Below are 22,723 nucleotides of genomic sequence, written 5' to 3'. Positions count from 1 at the left end.
CCCAAGTATCCCCACAACAAGCCCTATTACTTATTTGACTAAGATAACTCTTAGATAAAAGTGCCTCATCTTAGTCTCAAGACACCAACTGATGAAAAATTACTACGTCCCACTCTAATTTTTTCTATGATTAATCACTTTTTTTGTTAAAAATGTGTCTCACTGTAATGACTTCATTAGTGTAACTCGTGATTTACACCAGTAGGAGATCTAGTCACTAACGGTGATTCGTTACACTAATGAAAACAGAGCACTACTAACCCATGATTATTTCTGGCAGCAGCAGAATAATTTTACCACTTTAGTTTCACATTAGCATGTAATCTTTCCTTCAACAGCTGTATTGGAAAGTCTTATGAAAAGCCAAACACAGAATATGACCCTTGTTCATCATCCACAGCTATCAGCCCGGGTGCATTAGTTAACCTGACTTTTTCACACTTTCCACTCCACTGACGACAGCTCTTTGCTCTCTGGTCACCTTAAACACAGGGTATAAGTCAGAATCACAGTCATACAGCATCTAAGGGCTCAGAACAGTAGCCAGCATCAGAACGGGCACATCCACAACAGCAGGACTGAAGCACTCATGATATTCATCATCTCCCTTTTTTGAAAGATGAGGAGAAAGGAAAGGAAGGAGCAGGGATGAGGATGCGGTGCTGTCTCTTCTATATAATGAAAAAAAATTCTTCATCTTCCTGCTGAAATTGTGCCATTACAGAGAAAGATCTTAAAGATTTACTGGGATGGAGAGAGAGCACGGAAGAGGGAACATGGCTCTAACTATTGTGATCTACAGCACTCACCAAGAGGCTGGAGACTTGAGTTCTGGTCCCTGACTCCAGGACTGTTTCAGTATTTTATCCAGTAACTATTTAATATAAAATATCTTAGCACATGCAGGATATTCAAATGCACAGTTTAAAGCTGCCTCTGTATGTGTTTGGTGAGAGAAGGAAACTAACACATACAAGAAGAAATCTTTGATGCATAGTGTCAAGTGTATGTGCCTGATGCAGCAGCCCAAATAATGTGGCAGTCCGTGCTGTACCAGTGCACAGCAACACTGGCATGGTACAACTGAGGACTCAAACACCAAAAAGCATCACAAAGTTACGCAGGTAACTAACTGCAATGGTGTCCTTGCGCAGGTACCTTACAGCGCTGACTTTAACTGCCTTCAGTTACATCATCTCTCGTATCAATCCACAGCAAATATTCACAACTCGTACTTTTCTCGCTCTGATGTAAATCGATTAGCAGTACTCCTTTTAATGGTAAGGGGTGTTGTGTTGGTGGCTGGATTTGCAGAAATAATGAGAACACTGTTGCTCATTGCTCTCAAATAAGATTCCTCAGCACTTGCAGAACCTGAACACCCTCTAATCTGTACACAGTAGAGAAAAAGGGTGCATGAGCTGCCAGCAAGAATCTGTTTTCTACTGCGTATTTAATTGAGAGAATTAATGTTGTTGCTTGTTTTCATTAGCCTAATTAGTACAGACAACTGATAAATAAAACCCAAAGAGTTCATTTGTCTCCCTTTCATTACACATATATGGCCTCCCAAGCACAGACATGTCTAAGCAGCGCATAGAGCTAATGTATTCCCATACCAGCAACATCCTTCCAAGGTACACAGAATTTTTGGCTAGTAAACAGAATCACAGAAAGGTTAAATGATTTGCCTAAGGTCACACAAGAGACCCGTGGCTGACTAAGAAGGTCTCCTGAAACCCAGCTGAGCCACTGCCCCATGCGGTGAGCCAGAGGCTCTCAAACGTCCTTCCCAGGATACCCACCATCAGCATCATTTCTGGACATCCCTCCATGTACTACTTACCTCCCACAGTTCACGCCCCACATCCTCCCCCACTTATGCCCCCCACTTCCCTGCTTGCAGATACCTTCCTCCCTGCCTCCTTTGGCTCCTGCCTGCTTGCTGGGACACAAGCAGGCAGGCGGCTGAAAGCAGCTACTACACGGAGCAGCACGCTACTACCCTGAGCTGATGGGCTTTAATTGTGTACCGCTTGTTTGGGTCAATGACTCATCTTGTTGCTCAGATGAAAACAGGCAGCTAGGTATTGCTGAGGCATAATGTCTTTGAAACACCACTAACATGTTTATAATTAGAGAAACCGTGTTATAGGCTATTTTTTGTAATAATTATAAACATTAATATAGGATTTTACTCATTCAGAGCACTAAGCAAATAACTCCTCAGTGTTCCTATGGGATGAGTAGGTCAGCACGTATTCTTACATCCATTTTATGAACAGCAGGAGGTGAGGGAGAGGTGAAATACTTTGCGACCTAGAGGGGACAGAGTCAGGACTTTAAATATTCCAGTTTTAAATCCCATATTCGTTCCTAGAGAGACATTTCTCCTTTATAGTGCACAAGAAATGTATCATGGTGCTCCACGCCTTCCTCTCCTACAGATATTCATGCCTTTTCTAGGTCAGTCTCCATCTGGAAAAAAGCACGCAGACATTTGAACTAAGCAAAATTGAGAAAGCGTGGCAGCCAAGGCATGGTATAAGCCTTTCATCCAGGAGACAACTGAACAGAAACAAGGCTGCTGCTCCATCCCCAAAAAGGGAGCATGAAAAACAAGACCAATAATTTATTATATAAACTAGCTCAATGCACATCCTTGGTGCGGGTGTCTGCGGGTGTCATATAAAACATCAACAGTAGATGGCACGCATCTGCTCCTCTTAGTCCAGAAGAAAGAATCAGGAACCTGATGCCGGGTTGTCCCATGTCACGCTCTGAAAGTCTGGCAAAGCTCAGACACTTACAAATGCACTTTGCTTACTTGGGACCCAAACAGCAACAGCAGCAACAATTCACAAACCACAAACCAATCAGATGGCTAAACCGATGAAAGGTTTGCCAGCTGCTTGTTTATTTATGTGCAGCTTTTACTAAAAACACAAGATAAAAAGTGGAAAATATCTTGGCTACCCATAAACAAGCCCAAGGAGATGATTGCAAATACATGTGAAAGCCTGAACACTGGCACCAGATGTTAGAAACAACTTGGTTGCCCTGCTTTTTTTTTTTTTTTTCGGTGTCTCTGTATTGTAGCAGGGTCATTTAGATGGAAAGCTACTGAGAAATAAGAACTGAAATAAAGTTAGAAGGAGACCAGGAGATGGGAAGACTTGGACTATACAGAAAAATTGAAGTTCCCGTCTTGTGCAGGGAAACAGGGAGAATATTTACCTACAACAGGTAATTTTTTGTGGGATAGCTGAGCTATAGGTTGCACTACTGTCTATCATGTTACATGCAACTATATCTATCGATACAGACCTGTACCTATAAACCCTGATAAAGGGGTGACAAAGGGTGAGGAAGCCTACATCTTAGCAACTTCAGGATAATCAAAAGTCAGAATATTATTTAGGTACTAAAAGACACCTTGCTTGGAAATGGTGGCACAATTTAAAGACCTAATGTGGAAATGCAGAGGAAATGGTACTTGAAGTCTAATTAGGAGTAATGCGATGGAAAGCACAAAAGAAAAAGCAAGTATGACTACCACTAATAGCTTCATCTATGTTATGTGCACTTACAGCCTTGCAAGGAAGTAGCAGAAACCTCATCATTTTCATCTTTTAAAACTGCATTCACAGAGTTAAACAAAAAAGGCACTAGAATGGAGCATAAAAGGTCAACACTCCTCTACGCAGAGGACTCTGAGCCAGAGAGTCAACTTGCTTCTCTGACCTCTCTATTTCCCTTTCTTTCCCATGGTTCTTTACTACAAAACCCTTCTCTAAGTGAGACTTGTTTGCACAGTGTGAGAATCCTACTAGGGATGTCCCTCTGTAGCAGCCTTTGGGCATCTTAGCAAGGGATCCTGTCCACAACATCCTCTAGGACCTGAATCCAAGACACGTATTGTCAGCAGCTTACGTTGCCAACTGTGATACATATTGGCACTCAATATTTCTCAAGAGCCAGTGCTCAGTGTCCCTTAGTCGTACCCAGCCTCAGAAGAGGAGAGTCAATAAGCCATGGGCAGGTGTTCACTTTGCAAGTGCAAGAGAGGATAAAATGTTATTGAGGGAAAGTTCAGAATGTGAATGGGATCATGAGAGCATCTCTCAACCTGCTACACCCAGATGACTATCAACAGCTACTGAGGGTGGTTTGCTCCCACCCCACTGACTATACCAGAAGTGAATTAGGGAAGACTCACACAATCCCTTCTACCAGATCAGCTTTTGAGGCAGAAAACTGCCAGTGGGGTGTAAAATACTCAACCAACAAAGCTGGATCTGGACAAAGACGTTCCATAGTCTAATCGCATATCTTCTCTGGTTTACAACTGTCTTGTTTCAGACCATAATATGTTTGCCTAGCACAGTAAAAAGGCATTGCCAGGTCTTAACAAAGAATAAAAAAGTGCCAGGAATCTCCAAAGACAATATATCCTCTGAATAAAAACAATACAGGACAACCAGATTCTTCCTTGTGCATTCTGTTTGTAAACCAGCACTATAAATCATGAAAATTATAGAAGAAGTCAAAAATTTTAAAAAATGCAACTTTATATATAAAACAAGCATATGTTGCAAGCAAGATATTGCCACAGAAAAAAAACATATGCAATCTCTGTGCTGTGAGATGGAAATCTATTACTTTTATTTTCTGGGCCACTGAACATCCTAGCTGCATGAAAAGATGAACTGTTCTGAGTGTAAAAAAAAAATGTTTCAGTTTGTACAGGCTATCTCTCACAGCAAAATATTAGCTAATTTCAACATCAGCAGCTTAAACATTATACTTTAAGATAAAACCCAAAAATATTTTCATACAAGCATAGTTGGAAACAGATAATATCCCCACCCTTCAAATTGTGGCATCCTTCAAACGGACTGGTACTTACCGCCTGTTACACTTCGCTATTTCATCAAAAAGGAGTTTCCACCGGGGTCGTCCAATCAAAAGCCTTGAGTTTAAAGCTTGATATTTTTCACCAATTATTTTCTGCAAGAAACAAAAAATTCCATTCTGCCTGATTTGCAGATTGCCTCATATCACCCAAGGCTCCCATTTCTGACATTGGCTGACTTACCATATCGCTGAGGTGTAAAACCTGAGCACAAGTATCAGACAGTTGTGATTAAAACTGCAGCCATTTCATGCACCAATACCTCTGCTCACTGCCTTTTCAATGGCTCTCCTTGGTGTTCGTTATGCATTGTTCCTCATGCAGCTGCTCATTAATCTCCCCATTACTTTTAAACCAATTTATTTAAGCCATAAAACAATAACCACGCTCCTATTATTCATTCCCTCATTGGCTTTTAATGCTAAGATGGGAGAAACACTGCTGATGCAAAAATCATATTTCTGTCTGAAGTCTTTTTTTTAACTTTGTACAAGTAACTATTAAGATGACTAGGTCTGGAAAAGTAACAAGGGAAATCTTACATTTCTCCCTAAGAGTAGTTTGCCAGCTGTTTTGAGCTGCCGTAACAGCAGAAAGCAGCCAAAACTGCTCTCTAGATGGATCCCAACCCATTCCAGCAGTGCTAACTCACCAGCATTTTGAAAAGGTCAAATGCCCATCCATTGCAGGGCATTCCCTTTCTTTGGTTTTCTGTCCTAATGTGATAGAAAGGCAGAGAGAAGTTACATCTTATCTAGGCTACCAGATTCACTCCACTGCTGAGTGACCTGAAACATTGCTCGTACCAGTGCAAACACAGAGCCTTGGTCTAAGTCATCCTCTGTTGGCCTTTTATATTCAAGAGGCATTTGCTGAAGGATAGGCTTGGCTCCCTGTTGTCACACAGGCATGCTACTTCTGAGCAAAGGGAGCACGAAGCAAAACTGCCCTAATTTTGGTAGCAGTCAGCACTTTGGACTAACATCACTGAACACAGAAGCTGTATGGCAATGGAGAGCTGAGTTTAACTCCCCCATGAGAAATCACAAGCAGCATTAAATTTCATGCCACTTCTGTTCAACAGCCACAAAAGAAAAGTGACTTTCAAGAAAGACTTAAAACAAATTTGACTTAAATAAATTTAGTAGCTGCTTGATACACATTATTAGAAAACTTGCTTTGAATTGTCTGTTATTATAATCTTGCTGTGTCATTGCAATGCAGTCCTGCTTCGGGTTTTAATTTTAACCTAACAATTGCATACCAGGTTCATCAATTAGGTATTTTCAAGCACCCCATTCCAGTTGACATACGTCATCCAGCCATTAAATCTGTGGAGTACTGTTCATAACTACTGTAGCTATCACATTATTTAGACTATTGGATAGTGTTCCTACCAGAGCTGTGAAGGTTATGCCTGATACCAGGCAGATCAAAATCCTTTGGGCATGGTTTCTCACTGCATTTCATGTTTTGTAGTAGTTGTTAAGCTTGGTTCTGGGCCTGCTGCAGTCAATGCAAAGCTTCCAGATGCAGCAGGGTAAAGAATCAGGCCTAGGCTCATGTGGTAAATAGTGTAAAATGAAGATCGCAAGCATAAATAGCTATGGGAGATGCAAAGATCTGAGGAATTACACCGGCTTTGGGGTTGGTAACACATGACAATCAACAGTTCAGTATAATTTCCAGTCTTATATATCAAGAGATCTGTAACTTTTGTCTATATTTGAGGCAAAGGAATCCAAAGATTTGAAAAATAGCTAGTTTCTCTCGAAATATTTATTTGAAAGGAAGATTTGAGCTTGCAAGCTCCTACAACTATTTTGTTTTGATTCTTAGCCCAGAAATGATGCAGATTTCCCATAAAACATGGCCAACTGTCTGGTCCGTGGCCTGGCCTGGAAGGACCTTCCTAGAAAAGGAAGATATGGATTTCTGCCCACATCTAATCAAGTTAAGGCTACTAGACCAGATTCTCTTAATGCTGTGGGGATGGACTTGCTGTCTTGCCCTAGTAATGAATCAGTCACTTGAGTTTATGGCCTCATTTCCTGTTTTTACCAACTGCAGTAATTCCCTTTTGCCTTTGACTGACAGTTTGCATTGTCTACTACCCCAAGGTCTAGTTCGGTTTACAAACATCATTTAGCCACATACCTGTATTCCATCTGTTTGACTGAGGTACAGCTGGATGTTTATATAGTCTGGTCGATTCTCCTGCCAAAGCTGGGAGGATGATAAAAACAACCAGTGAAAAATTATCCCTTCTCTTAATGTAAGTGTAAAGTCACTTGTGCCTACTATCCTGAGAGACTTGGGTTTCAGCATCAGTGAAGTAAGCTTTTTAATGTAGAAGATACACTTGCATAGCACCCCTTCGTGCACTCCAGAATGTTGCACATCATGCTGTGTACAAAATATTATTTTAGGAAGCTACATTGCTCTTAAAATCTACCCGAAATTGTAAATCCCCCTCCCTTCTCAATCTGCCTACTAGCCAAATGGCTAAAGGCCACTCAGACTCCCCAGTCTGCACATTCTTCCATCTCATAAATTTCACAGATGAGTGTCCAGACCACTGGTACATGGCAACACTGAGCAACGAAATACTGGTGACAGATACTCAAAACTGTTTTGTGCAGCTCCAAGACTAAATGGAGTCTGGGTCAGGTAGCCCAAGCAGAAGTACTGCTGGAGCTTGCTTGTTTTGAGCAAGGCTGCCCTTCTCTATAGCATGCCAGTTGTGTGGTGTGGACATACTCTGCATTTATTAAGTTGTCAGTATCCCTCCAAGCAACACCCATTACCTTGTTATGCAACATACAGAGCAGATCTGCAAACCAGCGGAAAGATTCAATGTCCCTGCACACCCAGATGAAGTAGAGTCTTCTGAGCTTATAGCATTTCCAGCCATCACTTGAAAATAAAATGTTTGGGTAATTAAAAATTATCATTTAAAAAGGAAACATTAATTAAGATGCTTTATATTCATTAGTGGAAACGTGAATTTCCATTAGAAGCTAACTGCTAAGTTGTTCTTCATCCTATGATACATCAGACACTGAAATGACCAATGCAGCCTATTATGATGATCCTGAGAATATTAAATCTCTAGCACAGAGCTAACACCCTTCACAGATATTGTTTCTGCATTAGGAAGTTGTCAGCTATACAGATGATTTGGGCAGCAAATATGGATTCATGCATCATCACCAAACTTTTATTTCAAAGCAAAGCAGACATTCTAAGTTCAAGTGTATTATGTCAATTCTTCATTAGGTTTATAAAGTGACCCATAAGAGGAAAATATTGACAAATGCAATAATGTCAGAACTTAATTCTGCCTTTATATGTGAAAGGCTCTGGTTGATTATAATTAATACTCTAGCAAAATCACAAAGACCAAATCAAATCAGAGCTCCATTGTGTTAGGGAACCATGTGATATATTATAGTTCTCAGAAAATGCTGCTGGGGAAAGTGCAGTCACGGGCAGATTCTGGCGTTGCATTTAGAAAAACAGGACTCTCGTGTCAGATTTCTAATGTAAATAAACCACAAATATAGCACAAAGGAAGGACTGGGATGAACTGGGAAAGAAAACAGAAGTGAAAAAAATCCTGATGATTAATGAGTTCAAACAAAGCACAAACTTCCAGGAAGCATCTTCTTAGTTAGCCAATGCTGTTTTCTGTTGTTCTGATCACTGAAGTAGCCAGTGCATAGGTTGTTTCCTCCTTTTCCTCCTAAAATAATTTTCAGATAGAGAAGACCATAGCCTGTCAACTTCAAACGCTAGTCCCAGGAGCCAACCCCAGTTGAAAAGTTTCATGATACATCTCACCATATCCATTGTGCATTATTTCACACTCTAGGGTTGCTGGCATATCCATCAAGGGTATTGTATTAATAGATCTACGTAAGTGATGACTCCAATCACTGTGTTACCTCTGCATACCCCTAACCTCCACTGTAAGTCCAAGGAGCAAAGGATGGAGACATTCTCAGCAGCATGTAGCGGCTGAGAGCTCACTTTTCGTGTAAACTCCTCACAGAGAGAAAAAAAGTGCTTTAAGACTGGGGAGTACAGTGTCTTTCAAGTCCTTATTTCAGCTTTTTTATTTGTAAACTGTTGACCTGCAGAGCAGGATTTCCTCCATCTTTTCCTGACTGCCTATACTAAGACAAGCCCTTAGGAAGGGTCACAATCTGGTCAGATGTGACAAGATAACTATAAGCAGTAGCAAGAACAATAAGTGCCTTTCACCATAAAAAAGGATAAAAGAAGAGAAAAATGCAAGGCATTTTGTATTGAACTGTAGCTCAGTAACAAAACACGGCTCTCGGTGATGAAACATTGCAGCTGGACAAAAAGGCTGGACTGCAATACTTCATGAAACAAGTCAAGCATGGATTTAAAATAGCTCCTCAGACACATATGCTTGGGTCTACCTCCAGATGGATATATTATGCAATAAAGGTGCAATCCCCCATTACAACCAAATCCACATGTATATAACACTTCTTGTGTCTTTCTATGCTACCACTGCCCATAATAATAGCCATTATTTACGGACTCTTCTGCATGAAAGCTGCTAGCTTTCCTTAATGTAAGTTATATTTACTTAAAAATAGGGAATAGGGTTCAACAGTTAAGTGGAGGGAAGGGCAGGAGCATGAATTAAATTGTGTACATACAACAGGAACACAACTGAGCAGGAAACAAATGACTATGTCAACAAGCTTCTGATCTCCCCAGACCCGCAAGTCCTTGACACAACAGGACTGGCCCCGCTGCTCTGCAGTGCTGGCATCGTAAGGCAGTTTGCATGTTCACACCTGCCAACTTCTGCTTCTAAGCCAGGGCAAAGACAACAGGCAGAACATCCACTAAACCAGTGCTTTGTTGATGTTTAAATACTGAGAAGGAAAGCAGACTTAGACTGTTACTTTTTCCCAGAATCACAGAATGATTCCCCTGTATAATGTTACAGTGCATAAGGGGAAGATTGGCTACAAAGGCAGGCTATGGGATTGGCTGCTTGGAAGCCCATTTATGGCTTTTTCCAGATAAATGGACATTGCAAAAGCTTTTGGACACTAACCTTCTATGGTAATGTCTGTGCAAGTTCCTACAGCCTCTGATAACACACTGGTAGAGGCAAACATCTCATTACCTGCTGCTGGTCCACCATTATAATCTGTGACATTTTTGCTAAGCACTGTCAAGGATAATCCATCACGAGGAAAATGGTCATCTTATCCACCTGGGCCCCAGTCTTTCAGCAAAATGTACCCTCTTTTTGAGAGGATGATCAATACACTCTCAGGAAAAGAAAATGAGGGAGCCCAAGATGGTCTTTAAGGGCTGCATCACTATGACACAGGTGGGGCTGATAATTTTCAGAAGCGCTCAGCACTGTCAGGTCCAGCCCAGATCAAGGACAGAAGAACGTGCACAGCATCTAAATTCCAGGCTTTAACTTCACTTTGGAGTTAGAGTTGGCCCTTGGCATGTTTATTTTAGAACAAATGCTTCAGTTGTGCGTTGTGAAACCCTCCCAAAGCCAGCTAGACTTTCAACACTTCAGGGAAGGTTTGCTGCTTTGGTTGGCTGTTTATATGGTGCCTACGAAACAGGGGTGATTAACCTGTGACTGGAGCTCTTAGCCAATAATCTAGCAAATAAAATAATAAAAAAATTCAATAGCAATCATAAAAACAAGTCTATTTCACAGAGTGTAAGATTTGGTGGGAACCATGTTGCCAATGTGACAGGGAAACAAGAGGTGAAAGGTTTGGTCTGAATATAATGTCAAAGGCTTTAAATTAAAAAAAAAAAAAAAAAAGAGAGAGAAACAAGAAAAAAAAAAAAAAAGTAAAGAAAAAGGCTTACCTAAAATTTAAACTTTTCAAATGGAGTTAAACATCCTAATGCTATCTGAATCCAAGTTGATCCCTTTCCTTTAAAACCTTAAGCTTACACATTTACAGAAGTCAGACCGGGAGAGCTGGCCCTGCATTTCCAGCAGAAAGACTGTCACAACTTCCTGACTCTCAAAAACTCACTATATAGTCCATGGCCTCATCTAAGTCGGGACTAGGGGAACAAGTCTAGCTGAATGGCTGTGACTACATTAATCACAGGCTAGGCTGGTGGCAGGATATAGAGGTTAGTGACACTGTCCCAGTTCAGGTGCATTACTGGCACAACTCTGCCACAACTCTTTGGGTTACAAAGCCTGTATGAGATGATTTAAGCTCTTCAGGGGACATCCCAGTCCTCTACCTCTCTCCAAGGAATTATTCATTTATGTTATGCTAATGGAAGTTTTTAAATACTCTGAAAGTCTTTCTGACATACACTACTATGGTAAATTGGGGGGAAATGCCTTTAAAAGGCTTAAGCTCACTTACAGGAGTGTGTTGAGTACCGATGCAAATGGTGTAACTCCAATACCTCCAGCTACGCAGAGGCTGACCTCATAGTTCAGGGATTCCTCAAAGGGACTTCCAAAAGGTCCATCCACATACAGTCTGCAGAAAAATCAAAAAGAACACTTTCAGACAAAGCTGCTAAAATCAAAGAGAGGAAAAGAAAAGTGGGCTGTAATTAACATCTTACAAATAATTTGTTTCAATTTTTTATTAGTCTTGGAATGGAGAATATGAAAACCTTTTTTCTGGAAAGCTTTATGTGGAGAGAAACAAACATACAAGTGGTATGAAAAACTGTTATATGAAATCTCTTGGCACATTCCATGATTAGACAAGCCATTTTTTAATCAAACAGGTGGAGGTGACTAAATTATGACTGCCCTTTGTGTCTGGTATTAGAGGGCAAAGAAAGTGCTGCACTGGAGAAAATAACAACTTGGTGAGCCATAAGCAGGAAGAGAGTTTGGCTAGCCCTGCCTAGGAGGTTCACATCTTGAGCATCAGAAACAGCTGAGATGGATAAAGGGGTACAAAAATCTATTTTTCGTGGCTTCTCATAATGCTTTTCAAGGGCTTCCATGGAATAAAGAAGAGGTGACATATCCATCCTGCAGTGAGCAAGAGGAACAAATTAACATCTATCTACTCCTTCACTTCACATCCACACCCTTGGCAATGTGACCTATCTCAATCATACAGGATATCTGAAGAGGTGGAAAAACCACTGAGTCTACCTCTTTGATTCATGCCTCTCATTCTTACAATAGTTTTGTCTGCCTGTTTTTAAAGAACATTTAGGAGACTGAGTCTCGTTCCCAACCCATTTTTAATATTTCAGATAATGCTGGAAAGTCAGTTGACTGTAATTTAAAAATGGGCTGTTAGGCATCTTCAAAAGTCTGACCTCCAAATCTTTCCTACACTGCTGAAAGTCTGACCAAGGTCATCCACAGATAGCTCAAAATTTTTTGGCTGTAATACGTCTAATAAGAGTCGCTTATGCCCTATTCTACTTATGGAATACCAACTATATATCTTCAGTAATAGATGCACCTTTAGAAACTATTATGAAGAGAACTTGAACAGCACATTTAGTCAAGGTCCATTCTGTGTATGAGTGGCTCACTGGATCACCACATTTTAGGTAACCAGTGAATACAGGAAAGTCTGGTGGGACCAGCACTGCATTCAGCAGCTCACTGACTAGGTATTTGCTCCCAGCTAGGCTGACTGACATCAACCTTTGGCCTGAGTCCACACAAAGGCTCTGACATATATATTTTTATACACACACACATACTGGTACCATTATACAACTAAGCTAGGTATACTATTAGTCTAATAAAAGGGCATAAGCTTCTTCTTTATACCATCAGCCAGAGAATTACAGGCAGAGGAGACGTCCCTTTTCCCAGACAAAGTCTTCCAACCCTCATCTGATTCTTTCCTTTTGAGGTCTGGATCTTAGCCATAACTGAAGATCTCAGACTGATCTCATTTCTTTTAGTTTTGTGGTCTGACCCTTGGAATCTTACCAGTCAAGACAACATCTTGTTTGGGTGTCTTTGGCCAATATGGTCCTTTCTAGGAAATTTCTTCCAGACCTCTGCTATTGCTGACATCTTGGTGCCTCATATGTTAGGCTCCTTCTTCTACAGTGTCTTATCTGAGCACAGATGAGTACCTACTTTCTGATGAATCTGCAGGCAAACAGGCTGATCCTTAACTATGCCCTGTCTTATAAATTCCTTTCTTGGCTCTTGGAGTCCTACCTGGAGAGAAAGGGAGAAGACACTGGGCCAGCCACAGCCATCATCAGAAAGCATTGGAAATGCTGGCAGCAGGCATTTTTAAATAACCGAAATTCCTCACTGATATGCATAACTAATCAATCTGCAACCCAAACATGCTTATTCTTATTTCTGTCTTTGTATTCTGAAGTCACTACAGTATTCTACAAATGTTCTCTTGGAGAATCTCAAAGCTTTTCAATGTCAGGTATGTTAGTACCAGCATGAAGAGAATACTAGAAAAACAAATTCACTCCTTACTTAGGACAGATAAATTATTTTGCACAATGGGGACAAAAAAAACTTAATTGGACATGTGCATGCAATATAAACAGAACTTTAAGTATCTTCTCATTAAATGTTTCCTGTTACATAACACTTTATACCCCATTTGCTTAACAAGGATTTATTTTCCACTAATGAAATTATACCACTGCTGGTGTAGAGTGCAGCAGCAGCTGCTTTAAGAGATCTTCTAAATGTTGCACTATCATTTGACTGAGGAGGTAAAGGAGCATCTCTTATTTAAATAAGCAACAGGAGAAATCTAGAGAAGCAGGTCATTACTCTGAAATGAATCTGGTCCAGGGGACATTTTGAGAGAAGTCCACATATGTTATGGGTCTCAGATATATATCTCAACAGAGATCTAATTTTGGGATACCAGTGCAGGGGCAAAAAGAAAAAAAAATTACTGGATAACAAAGACCAGCAACTGAAGTCCACTGTCATTCCTGGCATACCTCTTATACATATGTTACCCTAATCAGATCCTGCCTAGCTGGTGAAATCCGGAGAATCGCTCCTAAAGGCACGAAGGGCATAAGCACAGGCCTGAGGGAAATTCCTTGCATTTTGCACATGCAGCACTAGCTTTCATTTGGATATACAGACTTAAAGCCAACATTTTTGGGGAAAAACACAAGCAAACAAAACAAAAGCAAAGTAGCAAAGGAGATTTTTCCAGAAATTACCACAGTGGATGTGACAATAGTCATATACTGTAGGGCTGCCACTTAGCAGAATTGCACTTAAGCCTACTTGAGGACTATCTGAAGTATGTATGTATGTATGTCTGACCTCAGAAGGGACTAAGCAATCCTTGGGAAGTCAGAATGCCACTGAATACCCCTGACACGATCAGGAGTTGAAACATGCAAAACTAGATCTGGTCACTGCAAACCAGTCAAGCACGGTGCATAATTCCATGCCAGAAATTCAAGAAACAACCTTCAATTAAATATGTATTTTGGTCAGATTGCTCCAGTTTGTGGCCCATTAGCCCCATCTGGCCTGCAAAATATTTCTATCTGCCCACTGTGTCTTCCTCTGAGGGAGTAAGGAACAGTTGTTTGGACAGCAAATGCAGTCAGAGGAGCCAAGAGCCTCCTGCTGTGCCTGCATGTGGCCGAGCACAGAACAGCCAGAAGTCACCGCTTCCAAGTGTGAGAAAGAGAAATGGGGAAAAAGCTAGAGAAATATTGCTACTGTGTTAACCCACTCCACAAGACTGCCTGAAAAGACTGATTCCAAGGATAACATGATCTCCCTGGAAGATTTTGTTGGATGTCATAAACATGCACTATTTAATCCCATTTTACTAGGGGGTAATTTATAACCAAAAGAAATGTGACCCTGATGCCCTGATGGAGGTGGTCAGTTAGGGATTGATCCTTCTTTTATTCAAGTCAGTGCAAGAAAAAAACCTCTCCTGATGCCGTATCATACAGCACAGTGATGAACAGAGCAGCGATTCAGTCACAGCCTTTTGCAGAGATTATGCAACTTTCACTTCCTGTCAACATGTTCCTTCTTTCATTTGGTAGTACTGAAAAGTTTTGCATAAAAGCACTTCATTATTGCAAATGAAATCTCACAGCATTCAATAAAAAAACAGACAAGTCAAGGGGGGGTAAGATGACTTTTTGTTTCTTGAGTTGTGCCCCAAATATATCACACTACCATGCTATGCTCTCCTATCCTCCTAGCTTTAATTTAATTAACATGAAGGAAGGGAATGGAATTTTACTAAAAGTTTAGAAATTCGCCCTTCAGGCAAACTTATTCAAATAACGAGTTGTTCTTTTCACATGTGTTCATTTCCAGTCTTAGGAGTGCTCTCAGTTATTCTGGCACAATTTCCTAGCTCACAAACAGAAAAAAAGCTCCTCAAAGCAGAATATATCACAAAAAATAGCAGAGCACATTATTAAAAAGCATCTTACAGATAGCTGGTGAACATATTTTCTATTTAAAGCACACTTACATTCTGCAGTACCACAGTACAGAAATATCCCAGCAAGCACCAAGACAGTTTGTTCCAGCGCTGGGCAATGCAACTGCACTAACATGGGGCTGTCCCTAAAGCAAGGGACACTTTCTCAGGGACACAGGCAGATGTACTGCTTTTGAGACCAAAGTTATTATCTTCCATAAGGAACTGCATAATGATGTGTGGAGACACCTGCCCACATCTCTGTCAGACTTGGACCTCAGTGCCATGCTTTACTGCAGAGTGTAGGTGCCCTTAGAAAAGTTTAATGCTTATCTTGTACTTCACTACCCAACTGTAAATGCTGATATTATATCGTAGCTTTTTTCCCAGGCTCTTTGAGAGCTACTGTGAGACATTATCAGGGATATTAGTGGAATAACAGATGGATAGGGGAGTTAATTCAAGAGTTTGTAGGAAATTTTAATTAAAGAAGTATCAGCATTTGTAAGCTGAACAAAATGCTTGGATACAAAGTACTGAATAGATCACAGAAAGTGAAGTTCTAGTCTGACTGATGTTTGTAGCAAAACTCTTACCAATGTCAACAGAGTAAGGATTTCACCCAGCAGTACGATATTTTATATCCTTGGAGCAATATTCAGTTTGTTACTAAGACCCAGGTGTAGGTAGGTATCTTTGTGTGAACATACTGAGTAAGTCCCTGATACAGTCAAAAGAGATGCAGTCAACAGAGTTAAAGGAGCCTACAGAGAGATTCAGGATGTAATGAATTGCTCTCTATGTCTACAGACTGTGCTGACCCAATTAACAGCACCTTAGAGATCGGTGTCCCTCTGGAACAGCTGAAGGCCAAGCAGAACTGAAATGGCATTGGACACCTAGCCTGAGGTATCCAAATCCAGACCTAGGTCTCCACTGAGAAAACTGGAGCTCAGATACCTAGCTCACACACAAACACCTACATTTTGATGTCTTCAGCTGGAGCTGAATCCCTCCCCTGATAGCCTATGAAAAGCTCATGCCATTGACTTCAATAGGTGTTGGATAAAGTTCTCCAAAACCAAAATAAACCCAAGTAAAAAACCCTCCCCCCACATTTGTTCTTCTCTTTAACTTGTCCTACTAAAACCACAGCTCAGTACTGCCATGATGGATACAGCCAGAGAACTCCAAGGAACCAACTGTCTGATGGTTACAACGGTCTCCTTATGCTCTTCTGCTGCTGTAACTCTTATGCACCAGAGAGATGCCATCACCTCCCTCTGATAACCCACAATACCAGCCTCCACCCCCACGTGATAAATATTCAAATGCCTTCATGTTCCTCCCACACTGCCCTTCATGCCTGGGAGGAAATCTCTGCAAACATCTGCAGAGCTATTTCATTATCTCCCTTCAAATTCCTTAGTAAGACTCCTCTTTCCTCTAATATCTAAAAAAACCCCCAAAACCAGAAGTTGGCAGTAGTTAGGCTGCCGATGTGCTCGCCATAGCTCAGTCATATTCTGGTCCAGTACTGTCTCACTGTTTCCCTGAATTTTGCTGTCTGATTGTATCCATCTGTTGTCTCCTGTTCTTCTAGTTTAAGTTGGTTTGGTCAGTCTCTCTGCTGTGTGATTGCATGTATCAGGATGGCTTCCTGATGAATGACTGGTTCTTCAGGGCACTAGGATAATACAGATAAATGAAGAATTACTGGAAACCATCCAAATTTGAAACTTATATCAGAGGCAATCTTTCATATGGTAGGCTTGCAGAAAGCAAAACTGACTACAGAAGTGTTCCAGACCACTTTGGAGTCCAAGGGTGAAGTCACAGTTTTCAGTAAAAACCTAGCTACAACAAATACATGATTTTATTTTGCAAAGAAGCTGCACTTACTACTATTGAAGATTTTAAAATATTTTCTGCAGCAAAAATCAAGACAGCTGCTTCATCTTTTGAAGTCAACATATGACACTTCATGTCATTATTTAGACCTCAATTAATACGTGTACACTCTGACATTATTTTTCTAGAGGGCTTGTGATTATTGACAGCGTTTCAGTACCAACAGCCTTTTACAGACGAAGAACCACCACTGAACAAAGCACATCATCCTTGATTTGTACGGATTTCCAAAACTACAATAGCTTTCAAGGTTTAAAAGTGTAACAAAATGCGACATCTGGCATGTGAGTTCAGAGATTCCCATGTGTTGCCCTGACATTGTGAAGGATGATGTTTTCAGCAGCAGCCCCTTAGACAAGTAAGCTTGCAAAACCCAGTGGGTCCAATTAACTTTATATACTATTTTGCACAAGATTGCAAAGTGTTATGATTCTAATTCAGATTTCATTAGGCATCCTCTCCTTTTTTTAACAGCTTTTATCAGAGTATAATATGAATAATCAATCAGAGTTTAATTTCTGATTGATTATCCATATTTTTTCCTTTCAACTTCAAACTTATTCTTACAAGATGTACTAGAGATTGTACAAGTTTCCTTCTCTCTTCTACAAAAGTTGCTTCTTTTATCAGTTGGTGAAACATCCAATTATAACAACATATATGGCTCAAAAACCTACAGCATCAATTAGCATCAGATTTTCTTCTCATAGAAACATGTCAAATTATCATTATTTTTAAAGTTCTAGAAAAGCCATTGGTTTTAGCACATCTCAGTTCCATTTATTTCTCCCTGGCTGGGCAAACCAAAATGAAATTACCTGTTCTTCAGCTTACTATACTCTCAAGGGCCCAGAGATGACTGAAGAAGAATTTCTATTTCTACAACATCCTTAGCAAGAGAAAATATGTTGAAGGCATGATGACAAGGGCAAGAAAGTGGAAAAGCAGAGCAGGCACCTGCATTTTCATGGATAAGGCTCCTTCTGTAAACCCTGAACTGAGATCCATGGTTTTCTGTGAGACACAGTACAGGTTCAAGGAGAAGATCTCACTGGAGTAGGCTGGAACACTACAGCAGTAAAAGTTGTACAACTACCTATGGGGAGCTGGACTTCTAACAGAGGAGTGAGAAGGATGGTGGAGGAGGAGAAAAGAACCTCCTAACTATGAATGAAAATTTACAAAAAGCATAGAGATAGAATTTCCACTGAAGACAACAGAAAACAGACTTGCACAACTGATGGACACCCTTGTAAGCATGGTTCTTCCTTGTTCAGGACTCCTAGAGCAATCTGAAGGTAATCTCTCAGACCATGTTCATTTTCCTCTGTCTAAATATTGCCTAAAGTATTTACAGAGAGCACATATTTCTTATTACTCATTTCTGGGTACAGGAGAGAAGCAACAGTTTAGACCATCCACTTCATTAAAAAGGTCTGTAAAACCACTATAAGAACTACAATCAAGTATAATTATGTATTCAGACATCTTTGTTCTCTGAAAGTACATGTACTTTCTGTACCAAATTCTCGGGTCAATATTCTTAATTAATGTTGTATTAATTCTTCTCCATGGCAGCCTTTTTACTGTCATTTTTATAAAATGTTTCCAAAACTTATTCCTTTGATTAAAGATCACACATGATTTAATTTTATTATAACAAGAAATCCAATTTTCCACTTATTTCCTTACCAATTACAGTATCTATTTTGTGAAGTGCCTTGCCTCTCTGTAAACTTGTCTCCTACCAATTTTGCCTCAGCTAATAAAGTAAAAGAAAGAGTATTTGTAATGACTGCACCACCTATTGTAACTCGCCTTTTGAAAATTTAGATTGTTACATCATTAAGTGTTAAGATGCTGCAGGTCAGCAACTACAAGTAGGTTGAGTGTGTTGGCCATGTTTCTCCACAACTCATTCACTAGCACAGTAGTTATCTGTCCATCTCGCTGCAAACAGTATTTCTGCTTTAGAGTAATCCACTTCCATATTTGACCTTTCATCTCTTTCAATATTTACAGGAAGCTTTTTCTTGTCTATACTTTTTGTTCCCTTTGGTGGTCACCTCAGAGTTGCCATCTAGCAGACGGCATGGGTACTTCTCACAAGCAGTGCTGATATTAGCACTGAGCCCTCTTCCTCACTTGGTAAATTATACTCACTAAGAGGATATCCCACGTCCTCATGTGAGTGGAAATACCTGCAGCATCAGTACCTCAGGGTACTATGGGAAACCTGAAGCAACTGAAGCATACTGAAACATACTGATGCAACTGGATTGAGATTTCAGATGCTGATTCAAGTTTTTCACACCTCTAATTATTACATATTAAGCAGCACTGGAGGTCTAATCCAGTTCCCTCAGCCAGGGTTTGGGTATTTTCAAGTTAAGTAAAAAGTCTACATGCGAGTTTAGGATTCAGGAAAGCCTGACAGTACATATATGAGACGTAGTAGTCCCCCACTCCTGGCAGCTGCTTTGCACTTACAAATATACTCGGGGGGCATATTATACCAAAGGTCAAAATACTTTTTTTGATAGAGTAGACTGGGGGAAGAAGAAGACCACTCTAATTAGACACCCACACTGCCAGTAGGCTTTCCCAGTCAAGCTCCAATACACCTTAGGGCTGGGGAAAGTAAAGTTGGCACCTGCTAACAAATCCCAAGCATGCTAAGTTCAGAAATTAAAATCCTAGCTAGGTATCCACAGAAGCAAAAGGGGAGGAGAGAAGAAGCTGACTAGAGTGTTGGAAGATGTAGTTGGCAGCAGATCAATCTGAAGACAAGGCCAGGCATATCACAATCCACTCCAAAGGCAGCCCTTTCAGGCTCTTTGGACTAGACTAAGTAGAGATGAAGAATTCCAAATGAAGAGAATAAGAAGAAAAAAACCAAAGAAGAACAAATTGCACAACAAATTCTGCAGCTGGAATGAAGTAGTCAATCCTGCAATAAAATGGGATCCTCAATATATAGTAAACCTAAGCACAAATATGCTACCTAAAACATAATAAACCCCCAGGAAAAATTTGCCATGTCTCATTGCTGACTCTTCTGTCTTAAGGTGTACCTTTGGGTAAGCAAAGTGACTTAGTCCAGTCACAAGCCCATCTTTTCTCTGGAAAACTCTCTTTGTAAGGACATGTGTCTCACAGCTACACCTCCTTTTAGGAAAGATGCTCTCCATGAGTCTCGCATCCTATACAGGCCAGTGAATGTGCTTACAGGAGTAGGTTCACTTCAGGGCAGCTTCATGAAGCAAATAATTACTAGTTTGGGGGTTTGTAAAATATCTTTGCTTGAACTTAGCTGCCAGGAAGCCTAGAAAGAAATTCTCTAAAAATTGCTCAGACAGTTGAGGAGTGACGTCTGCAAGATAATGAGAAGGCAACTGCAAATGGGTTCCAGATGTTCAGTGATGGTCAGACAAGATCATTTCCTTAGGCAGACAGCCTCTTATCTGAAAAGGGATATAGAAAACTGGCAAGACCAAAATAGAAAGAAAGAATACCTGCCGAATGCTAGAGTAAACCATACATAGTTGCAGTAAAATGGCAGATTAAGGATGAGATCATCCAACTTGGAGAAGGAATTTCTGAAGTCGACGTAAGCCTATAGATGGGTCTGCATATAGCTGGCTCAAGCAGCTGGCACAAGCTACCAGAGAATATACTGCATTACATCATAGATGAGCTCAATCCATCCCTGACCATCTTGACCTCTTCATTGTTTTTCTCTGAATATGCTCCAACTTCTTATTTCAAGTTCTGTCTTTTTCAGTGAATGGCCCATTACTGTCTGCACTGTTCCAATTTCAGTCCTGCCAAAGCTCTATATGATGGCACCATTATTCATAGGTAGTAGTGTCATTATTACTACCTTTCTAGATATACAAAGATGCCTCAGTACAGCCCCCTGGCCTCTTGGGTTATTCAAAATAAAGAATTTTTCATGCCTTGAATTTTTAAATTCCTTCAAGCGCTTACCTTTCTATGTGCTGTAAGAGTATCCATGATAACAGAGTCTTATTTTTAGCATTTCTATGAGTTTTAAGAAGCTGGGAGAGAACAGGTGACCCCAAACAAGACAGATGAGCAAGTGACTTGGTGAGGGACAGAGAGAGAAGGGATCAGTGTTTAAGTACTTCAAATATATAATTCCTCTTATAACCCTTTCCACCCTTACTTTTCATAAAAATCCTGAGGGGTACAACCCACTGGGTGCAAAACACTGCTGTAGCGCAAGGTGACTGTAAGGCACTGAAGAGAACAGAGGCTGGACATCACAGCCAGTACATCTGGCACAGAGGCAGGGTCTAAGCCAAAGGGGCTTTTCCTGTAGGTCCAATACCAGTTCCTATTGACCAGGCCCCCTGAAGTCTTCTCTGTGTATATACAGAGAAACCACACTGTGTGTGACTGGTCTTGTCATTCCAGACGGACACAGCAAATCTTGACTCGTGAGACTTCTTGCATAAAATCAGTGTCCTGCAGCTCCACACTGGTCAAGCTGATCCCCGTCATGTTCATTGTCATTGTGAAATGCAGATCACAGGACTGTGCCTCAGGTCTGACCTCAAATGCCAGTTTTGATCGGTCAGAGAGGAAGAGAAGTCTGGCCTTTTAATCCCATCTCCTTCATGCTGATCTACTGTCATTTCCAGAATGTCATTTACATCCTCAGCTATGCTCTTCCTTTTGGTGAAACCAGGTAGCAACACTTTCTCAGACCTCCGCTCCACTAGATCAGGAATGCTTAATTTAATAGGATTAATACTCTGATACACGCAGACAAAAGGCTGTCATAAAGTGCTAAGTATGATCCTAACATTTCCCCCACCCCATGTCACTGTTTCTTCTTTGATGATGGTAATTTCTCTCTTGGTGAACTGTCTGACATTTTTGCCTATTCCAACTCATCTTCCTTTTCTTCCACCTGCCTCCTGAAATTTGCCAGATCATTCAGAAATTTCAATCTATCTGCTCTGAAATATACTATCCTCCCTGGCCCAATATCATTGGAGGATTTAATTAACTTGGTGTTTACATCTCCCTCCTTGTCATTCATTACTTGATATATTGAAAAGAACAAGTCTCAAGATGAATTACTGCATATTTGATACCTCACCCCTTTTAAAAACTGTCTGCTTAAGAACTATTTGCTGCTTGACACCTGTCAGCACTGACTTTTTCATTTTTTCTTTTTTTCTTTTTAATACACTGTGCTGTATTCTAATTTAGACAATACTTTGCTAAATTTTCTATGGAAAAAAAAAATCTGATTCCAGGACAAATCAAATGGCAAAAATGCCACTGAATTCCACAATACTAGAATTTAGTTCTACAGGCCTGAAAGGTATATTGTCAAGCAGACATCCACTATACAAGTGGATATATATACCAAGTCTACTTTTTACTATTTATCCTCCTGTGGTACCTATATTTGCAAGTA

General features: G+C 40.4%; 1 protein-coding gene across 16 annotated transcripts in view; it reads right to left on the bottom strand.

The window, feature by feature from the left end:
* Window positions 1–22,723, bottom strand: part of NOX4 (NADPH oxidase 4) — a 176,180-nt gene that overhangs the window by 64,027 nt on the left and 89,430 nt on the right. For all 16 annotated transcript variants that reach the window (XR_012040495.1, XR_012040496.1, XM_072850751.1 and 13 more), the window contains 4 exons: window positions 11,332–11,451; window positions 7,723–7,831; window positions 7,073–7,141; window positions 4,910–5,010 (listed from right to left, as the gene is read on the bottom strand). Coding sequence is in view for 14 of the 16 variants with exons in the window: in XM_072850751.1 (XP_072706852.1) it covers window positions 4,910–5,010; window positions 7,073–7,141; window positions 7,723–7,831; window positions 11,332–11,451 (399 nt within the window). In the remaining 2 variants the exon portion in view is untranslated. The remainder of the gene's footprint in view (window positions 1–4,909; window positions 5,011–7,072; window positions 7,142–7,722; window positions 7,832–11,331; window positions 11,452–22,723) is intronic.

Source organism: Ciconia boyciana, chromosome 1, assembly GCF_034638445.1.
Source record: "Ciconia boyciana chromosome 1, ASM3463844v1, whole genome shotgun sequence".
NCBI classification, from domain to species: Eukaryota; Metazoa; Chordata; class Aves; order Ciconiiformes; family Ciconiidae; genus Ciconia; species Ciconia boyciana.
This window is presented reverse-complemented; position numbering and strand designations above follow the sequence as displayed.